This window comes from Myodes glareolus, chromosome 6 (genome assembly GCF_982192425.1).
Source record: "Myodes glareolus chromosome 6, mMyoGla1.1, whole genome shotgun sequence".
In the NCBI taxonomy this organism is placed as follows: domain Eukaryota; kingdom Metazoa; phylum Chordata; class Mammalia; order Rodentia; family Cricetidae; genus Myodes; species Myodes glareolus.
Window position 1 is genome coordinate 8,449,962 of NC_142031.1, and position 9,045 is coordinate 8,459,006.

At 50.0% G+C, this 9,045-nt stretch overlaps 1 protein-coding gene across 1 annotated transcript in view; it reads left to right on the plus strand.

Annotated features, from left to right (window-relative positions):
* Nucleotides 1-7,223, plus strand: part of Ubiad1 (UbiA prenyltransferase domain containing 1) — an 11,973-nt gene extending 4,750 nt beyond the window's left edge. Inside the window, exon 2 of the mRNA XM_048461632.3 lies at nucleotides 5,048-7,223. Coding sequence (XP_048317589.1) covers nucleotides 5,048-5,535 — 488 coding nt within the window. The 3' untranslated portion in view covers nucleotides 5,536-7,223. The remainder of the gene's footprint in view (nucleotides 1-5,047) is intronic.
* Nucleotides 7,224-9,045: the final 1,822 nt, after the last annotated feature.

A 9,045-nucleotide genomic window follows, 5' to 3' on the forward strand; every position in this document is an offset into this window, starting at 1 on the left:
TAGCCATCTCATTTGAGCTGGGGACTCTCGAGCTCTAGGCTCGGAAACTCAGGCTCAGATCTGGCATCTTTGGGGGCGTAGATGCTGGGGACTGGACAGCACCCAGTGTTCTGCTCAGTGGTACAGCATGGCAAGTGTGTTCCTTACCTGTGAACCACACCCTTGCCACACGCAGCTCTTAGTCACTCCTAGAAGAAGCCTCAAATCAAATTCCTGTTCATCTCTGCTAGGATATTTGCCACCTACAGATTTTCTCATTTTATTCAATGGCATTTTTTTTCTCCTGTTTTTTAATGTGTGTATGTCCCTCACATGCTAGACAGGTACTCCATCCACCACTGAGCTGCACCCCTAGCCCCCTCATAACTTCATCCTTCTAGCTCTTTAGACCCAAAGCTGTGAGCATCCTTTTTGACTTCTGTTGTTGTTGTTGTTTTGAGACAGGGTTTCTCTGTATAGCCATGTCTGTTTGAGAACTCACTTTGTAGACCAGGCTGGTCTCAGAGATCTACCTGCCTCTGCCAGGTGTGCGCCACTATGCTTGACTAGACTCATATCTGGCACCAGCATCTTATAATCTTATATCTGGCGTCGGCAAGTTGTATTTCTGAGATCTGACCACATCCCCCCCTCCCCCATGTGCTGCCTCCGCCATGACTCTCTCCCTGGAGTATTGCAGAAGCTCCTAAGGGTCTTTATGCATCTGCCCTCATCCCTTTCAGGTTATTGCCAGGTGTTAGTGGAAGGCAGCTGGAAGCCCTCTGTTTAACATTCTTGAGTGGCTCCCATCTCATCCAGAGTAAAGCCAAGTCCTCCTAGTGACAGCCAGGACGCCGCATTGTCTGCATAACTCTGTCTCCCCAGCTCTAACTTGCCCTCACCTTCCTCTTGGACCTGCAACATCAAGCTATGCACTTTACAGGTGCCCGTCTCTCTGTGGAACGCTCTTCCCCATCTGTGTGGCTTACTCTAACTTCCACCCATGTCGCCTTCTTTGGAAGGCTTTGATTTCTGTCTTATTTAAAATTGCAGTTAGCCTGGTGATGGTAGATGTCTATAATTCCAGCAAGGAAGCAGAGGCAGCCTGGCTTACAACTGAACCTTATTGTAAGAGGCCACTCGTTCATTTCCTGGCTGCCCAAACTCCAGAAATAATCACACAAAAACTATATTATTTAAATCACTGCTAGGCCAATTGCTTAAGTGTATTTCTGGCTAACTCATATCCTAAACTAACCCATCTCCATTAATCTGTGTATCGCCACATGACTTTGCTTTACTGGGTAAAGTTCCATCCCTGGTGTCTGTCTTCGGAGGCGCTACATGGCTTTTCTCTGACTCCGCCTTTTTTCTTCCAACATTTAGTTTAGTTTTCCCCACCTAGCTATGTTTTGCCTTGCTATAGGCCAAACCAGTTTATTTACTCATTAACCAATAAAAGCAGCACATAGACAGTGGGTGCTGGGAACCGAACCTGGGTCCTCTGGAAGACCCTAACCACTGAGACAGCTCTCCAGCACTGTAGATTTCCTTTTTCTTTTTGTAATCTTCTCTCCCCGCCTGCCCAAGACAGAGTTTCTCCTGGAACTCTGTAGTTCAGACTGACCTTGAGCTCAGAGATCTGCCTGTCTCAGAATGCTGGGATTACAGGTGTGTACCACCACTGCCCATCTGTTGATTTCCTTTTAACATTGGCCTTTATTGGTAGAGAATTGACATGCAGTGAAGTGTGTTTGTTTGGTGAACCTTGACGAACATGAGCAGCTGTGTAGTCCCTGCTTCTCCATTACCCCTAGTGCTTCCTTGGGCTCTTCCTGCCAGCCCCATCCGTCTCATCTATGCGCAGGTAACTACTCTTCTAGTTTCTTTCACTCAGGTTAGTTTTGCGTGGTCTAGAGTGCCGTGTAGAGGGACCCATTCCACATGGGTCGCTTGTGACTTTGTTTATTGCAATATGAACTCTGTTTTCGTTTTGGGGGATTTTTTGGTTTTGTTTTGCTTTGAGTTTTGTGTTTGTTTGTTTTGTTTGTTTTTTGGTTTTGTTTTGTTTTGTTTTTTTGAGACAGGGTCTCTCTATGTGGTACTGGCTAGCTTGGAATACGCTATGTAAACCAGGCTGGCCTTCAGCTCATAGAGATCCTCCTGCCTGTGCATCCCGAGGGCTGAGATGAAAAGTGTGGGCTACTATGTCTGACCTCCATGTGAGCGCTTTGAGTCTGGCTTCCTTTGCCCCTGTGATGTTTTGGAAGCTCACCATGTTGTCACACATGTCAGCAGCTCCTTTTTATTGTTGAGCAGCATCTGTTGAGAGACACACCAACTGTGTTCTGTTCACCTGTTCAGGGACCTTGGGCTTGTGTCTCTTTTTTCTATTGTGACTGAGCATTCATGTTCAAGTCTTTTTATGAGTATTTGTTTTCATTTCTCTTGAGTAAATGCCTGGAAATGAAACTGCCGTGGCCTCCACTGGGTGCCGTTTACTTCTACAAAGAGCTGCTAACCCAAGAAGCAGCACTTGTACTGCTCATATTCCCACAGCGGCAGGAGACTTCAGTGGCTCTGCGCCTCTGCCAGCTCCCTCCCTGAGTTAGCCTCTGTGTGTAGCAGGGCTGGCTAGAAACCCAGGCTCCTCCTGCCTCTGTCTTGCAAGTGCTAGTGTTGCAGGCGTGCACTGTCACCTGGCCAACTTTTGACGTAGGTCTTAACGGATTAGTTCTGGCTGCTAGACAGAGAATGGTCCCAGTATTTCACTGTGCTGTTTCCTTCAGAACATGGTGTCGGGAGGGATGGGAATGCTTAAAAGGAGACTCCCGTGTGGGTCGCATCTCTGAGTCAGGAGCGTTCGGGCCATGTCTTACACTTAGTTCTCTCTCCAGAAGCTCTGTCATTTTCTTACATCAGATAAACTCAAGACTGTAAAACCTTTCTTATCCTTGAGTGGCTTTGTGCTTGGCTTTAGAGGAAGACCTGCTTAAGGTGGGGACCCAGGTTTCTGTTGTGATTTTGTTTGTTTGGTTTTTCAAGACAGGGTTTCTCTGTAGCTTTGAAGCCTGTCCTGGAACTAGCTCTTGTAGACCAGGCTGGCCTCGAACTCACAGAGACCTTCCTACCTTTGCCTCCTGAGTGCTGGGATTAAAGGCATGTGCCACCACCCCTATTTTGTTTGTTTTGCTTTATTTTGAAGCTTGAGTATAGTTCTGTTAGAGTCAAAGCGAGCTGCACATCTCTAGCTGCTGGGAAGAGGAAGATGGAAAAGAGAAGGAAGAAAGCCATGCCTTTTGCAGTGGAGGTAGCAAACAGCCATGTAGAAGTGAGGGGCTTCAGGAAGAAGTGAGAGCACCCAGAGTGGCCGGGAAGCGTGCTCATGGCTGAGGCTCCATAGGAAGCTGAGTCACTTTTTGCTTGCTGATCTGAGGAAGGAGGGGTCTTTGGATCATCCGGCCAGAGGTTACATCTTCCCCATCCGGCGTCCTGTTGTGGTGTGTGGGTCAGCGAATGTAAGAGAAAGTAGGAGAGCGTCATGCTAGCCTAGCCTGAGGGGAGGCTTCCTGAGTACGTGCAGTGTGCGGGGAACATGGGCTGCTGCTCTCTCACAGGCACCTCCTCCTGGGCACATGTCCTCAGATAACCAAGTTATTGACACACAGTGTGGCTGTGTGGAATCAGCTTCCTGGTGCTGGGAAACTGAGGGGTCATGCCTGTGATGCCTTGTGGGGGTGCTGTATTTTAAAAACGAGGGGTGCTCATTTGGTGCCAGCAGGCCCATTACTTCTGTGAAGGTGAAGTTGGCCAGATCTTGGTCCTTAGTTCCTATGGTTTTAGATCCCCTGAAGATCATTGTCATCTGTTACCCCCCACCTCATTTTAGTTTTTTGAGACAGGATTTCTCTGTTTAGCTTTGGAGCCTATCCTGGAACTCATGCTGTAGACCAGGCTGGCCTTGAACTCACAGAAACCTGCCTGCCTCTGCCTCCCAAGTGCTAGGAGTGAAGGCGTGCGCAACCACTGCCTGGCATGTCATCTCTTATTTTAGACTGGGTAAAATATAATCAGATAATCTGAGGCTGTGCCTTATAGCATCACCAGATCCAAAGGCTTCTCTGTTACTGTAGCAACCAAAGTTTGGATCCTAATGCCCACCTCCCACCATTGCACGTGACTTTACTGTTTCAGTCTGAATGGGAAATATTCTTGACCTCCTGACCTCAGTTCCAGGTTGAAGTGTTTGTTACTGTAGCTCTGTGCCAAATACTCTCAGTGGGAGCCATGTCTGGCAAGCCAGTTGCTGGGACTTTGATTCCAAAGACACAGGGATGTTGAGGGTTTGAGGGTGTGTTGGGAAAAAGGGCAAACCCAGAGTTTTAAAGGAACACTGGAATGGGGTGGGAGGTTCTTACAAGATCAAAGGCCACCTAGGAAGTATAATAGTATTCCAGAGTAAGGTGACCCTGATTTGATCTTGGGATGTAGTGCGGTGCTGGAGATGGAGGGAGGAGGGTGGAAAGAGGAGTTACAGGCAGGCCTAGGAGCAGAATGGTCGCTAGGAATGGCTTGGTTTTGAAGGAAACCTCAGGGGGAGCCCTGCACAATAACTGTCACTGGTTTTCTCATTGTGTGTATGAGTGGCAGCTTCTTATATGGAAGTGTGTAGGCTGTGAAATGCCATGGTGTTTCAGTGGGGTCTTTTAAGCCAGAAGAAAGACTAGAGGGGAAAGAGGCATGATGGACATTCTGCCTTACAGGGCTGGAGAAGGCAGAACTTGATGGTCTAATGTAGTGGATCATAAGCCTTTGCATGTTCTTGTACTTGTATCATCTCTGTGTACTGGGAGTTCAGGACACTTTGTAGCAGAAACTGGTTTTGGGGATAAAACCTAAAAGGTAAACTTGGCAAGTACCTGGCATTTGAGCTCAGAGACCTGAGTCTGTACTGGGTCATTTATTGGGGTACCCCAGTGATTGCATACCATCACAGCCTCTCACCAGACACGGCTATCTCTTGGACAGCCTTTGATTCACACTGCATCTCTGGCTTTTCTGGCTGCAGGAATTGGATTCAAGTATGTGGCACTGGGAGACCTCATCATCCTCATCACTTTCGGTCCCCTGGCTGTGATGTTCGCCTACGCTGTCCAGGTGGGGTCCTTGGCCATCTTCCCTCTAGTGTATGCCATTCCTCTGGCCCTCAGCACGGAGGCCATTCTCCATTCCAACAACACCAGGGACATGGAGTCTGACCAGGAGGCCGGCATTGTCACTCTGGCCATCCTCATCGGGCCCACCTTCTCCTACGTGCTCTACACCACGCTGCTCTTTCTGCCTTACCTGATCTTCAGCATCCTGGCCACACACTGCAGCATCAGCCTGGCGCTACCCCTGCTCACCATCCCCGTGGCCTTCTCCCTTGAGAGGCAGTTCCGCAGCCAGGCTTTCAACAAGCTACCCCAGAGGACAGCCAAGCTCAACCTCCTTCTGGGGCTTTTCTACGTCTTTGGCATCATCCTGGCACCGGCAGGCAGCCTGCCCAGACTCTGAGGTGACTATTAGCTCCCTCCACAGCACAGCCTCTCCTTAGGATGTGCAGAAGCCAGAGACTGAGAAGGGGTGCAGCTGGCCAGGGTGGGTGCCCAGCGTGGGCTGCCAGCTCCCACCCTTGTGTGTTAGGATTATCTTCATCAGGATAATCTGCTGTGTTTTGTTTCCCATGTTATGGGGAGCCCCGAAATCACTCTCCGAGGATGTCCGAGGATGTCCGAGGATGAATTGAACATACTGTCCTGCTGTTGTTTATAATCCCCACTAGAGGGCGTTGTCAGGCCACTTTAGGATGGAAGGCCCATCTCCCTTGTTCTGAACAGAATGCCCTAACAATTCGTGAAGGATCTGTGTCCCAAAAGAGCCGCAGTGACAAAGCACAGTACTGCCCTGTTACCTTGGCACACAGGAAATGGCAATAATTGGTGCCAGGTCCCATTAACATGGAACACCTGTCCCCTGAATGCTGCTTGCTAGAGAGAAAGCCCTTCATTAACAACCATGTGGCTCCCGGCTTTTTGCCTAGGTGGTGGGTGGTTTCGACATTTCTGTCCTTCATCTCTCCTTTCACTCAACGCCACTGGTGAGGAAAATGTCAGTTCACCCTGCAGCAAGATAGTCAAGCCTGGGGCGGCTGAGGAAAGCACTCTGCTTTCAGTAAAACTCGTCGGGGTGGGGGTAGGGACTGCTTTCCTCTGTAGAATCCACTAGGATGCCAATCATTGGGACACGAAGTGGTAGTGGGATGCACATTTAAAGCCCACAGGCCTGTCTTCTCCCGGTTGCCTCCCCTGCATCTCTGTCTGTCCTTCCATCGGTTTCCCAGTCCCCAGACTGTGGGCAGCAGTAACACACGAGTCAGGGACACCTGTCCCCATCCACAGAGCCTCAGGATGGCCAAAGCAGGCCCTATTGAACGTACCAGCCAATGGATAGCAGTCCTGGCCCCACTCAGCCAGAGTGGGAAGCCCGGCCAGGGAAACAGCTATGAAATATGGCCCCCTCCTCTCCCTGCGCCTGTTGCCATGCTCAGATGGGGTGGTTTCAGTGAGGTCTCATCCGAGGGGCCAGTGGTGTCTCACCTCCTCCTCTTGGACACTTGGAGTGTAATGTCTGCACTGAGGTCGCCCCCTTGCACTGAGATGATCACGTCCTCATTGTGATCAGTTGTCCTGGAGGGCACTGCGGGCTTAGCCTGCAGAAAATGACCTTGAGTTAGCACTGGGTCACTTCCTTAGGAAAAAATATGTTTCAAAATTGCCCCGGGTTCCTTTGTAGTCAAGATGTTTGTCTAAAAGAGAGCTAGGGTCCCTGAGCTTGGAAGAAATCCAGGAATCTTAGACAGGAGCGCTCCTTTCCTGTTCTTCCCAGCACACCAGGTTTGTGGCATTTGGTGCCTTTGAGGGCTTTGCCTTTGGAGAAGAACCTAGGACCCCTGCTGGGGGCTGACCAGTCACCTGCAGGACCAGTGGCTTTCATGGTCCAGGTCTGACATGGCTGTCCCCATCAGAACTGTGTCCGCTGCTGTACCATGCTCTGGTACATATTTTAATGTCTATTTTTATATATGATCCCAGAGGCCATATTTAGTGCCACATTTTATATACAGGCCACTATAATTTATATCATGTCTCCTGATTTAATGAAGGTTTCCTGTAGATTTGTTAATTAAAATATGAGAAAACGTCCATCAGTGGCTTCGTGTTTCTTTGCTTCCTCCTGCTTCTCTTCCTGTGGAAATGTGCAGAGATCTCGGAGTGCCAGGCACGGTGGCACACGCATTTAATTCCCGCACTTGGGAGACAGGCTGGGGGATCTCTAGGAGTCTGAGGCCTGCCAGGGACACACAGTGAGACCCTGTCTCCAAAACAAATCTCATTCCAGGCCTTTGGGACAGTGCAGTGTGGTAGGGGCACCGCATTACCAGCAATGAATCTGGGTACTGTTTGCACAGCGTTGATGGGCGATGTTGGCTGGTCTCGTGTCAATTTGACCAAGCTAGAGTCACTGGGAAGAACCTCAGCTGAGAGATGCCTCTGTCGGCCTGGGCTGTGGGCAAGCATGAAGGGCATTTTCTTAGTTAGTGATTGATGTTGGGAGGGCCCAGCCTGTGATGGGTGATGTTGTCACTGGGTGGTAGTCCTGGATTTTATAAAAAAAAGCAGGCTGAGCAAGCCATGGGGAGCAAACCAATAAGCAGCACCCCTCCATGGCATGGCCTCTGTATCAGCTCCAGCCTCCAGCTCCCTGTCGTGTTTAGGTCCTGTCTTGTCTTCTAGTGATGAACAGTGATGTGGAAGTGTAAGCCAAGTGAATCTTTTCCTCCCCAAGTTGCTTTGGTTATGGTGTTAACCCTGCCTAGGATAAGGGCCCTTAGGAAAGGTGGTAGGGACCATTCAGAGCCGGCTGGCCAGACTGCATTAACCTCATTTCCCGCTATCCTTCCCTATTTATATTTTTCTGCTGCTAGGTCACCACGCTGATGGATTAGGAACTGGTAGTAGATGGAGTGAGTTTACGTTTTGGCCAGGCGTTTGGCAATATATCCTTATGAACGAGGCAGAGATATGTGGAACGGATATCACTGTAGCTAGATAAATTCCTGAGGCTGAACGCACCGTGGGAGACAGCTGACGGATCAGTGTGTCAGCGGCAGCAGGGTAGGCAGCCTTCAACTGCACGTTCGAGTGAGCCCTGCCTTCTGCCCCTTGCCCAGCTAGATTCAACACCTGCTATTAGCAACCGGAGTAAGGCGGCCCGAATGGAAGCTCTCAGGAGCCCCGGAGGAAGGGCTTCTGGAGGGACTGATAATTAGGGGGCTCAGGAATTAGAAGGCCGCTTTGAGGGTCAAGAGAACAAGTGAATGTGAATAAATACAGAGTCGCTGTCGGATGTGATTGGAAAGGGGCTGACCTGTGGCGTGAGAGCAGATGTGGCTGTGGGTGTTTCAGGGATGGCGCTAGGCTGCATGGTCACACGCCTTTACCAGCTGAGTCAGATTTATCCTGCTTACCCAGTGACTAGCAGGGAATCGAACTCCAGTCACCTTAGGCTTTTCCATTGCCTGTTGGGTTGGTCACTGGGGATCCCCCCCAGTCTCTTGGGAACTGGAAGTCAGGGATTTTACATTGGCCTTTAGTCCTCCCATTCACTGGCTGTAAGGTCTTTTCTGCTGCCTGGTGCTGGGCTTCAGGCCTGGAATTCACTCTGCTTCTCTTGAATCGTTCTGGATACCACTTCCTGCTGACAGGAACCATGGGCCTGTGGGGCACACTGGTCCCTGCCACCCCATACCCATTTTTTCTACCCTTGCTCGGTGAGCTATCCTTTCTGTGGTCTCTGTCCCCCTCTGCTGCTCAGAGCTGCCTCCTTCTATACCATTGCTGAACCTTTGCACAGTGCCCTGCCTAGAAGACCTTGGAAGCTCAGGGCTGGCCTGCTCTGGGGCTGGAGGGGCTGATTTGTGAATCCAGCGTATGCTGTTTTTCTTTCTGCTACTTCTGCATTAGT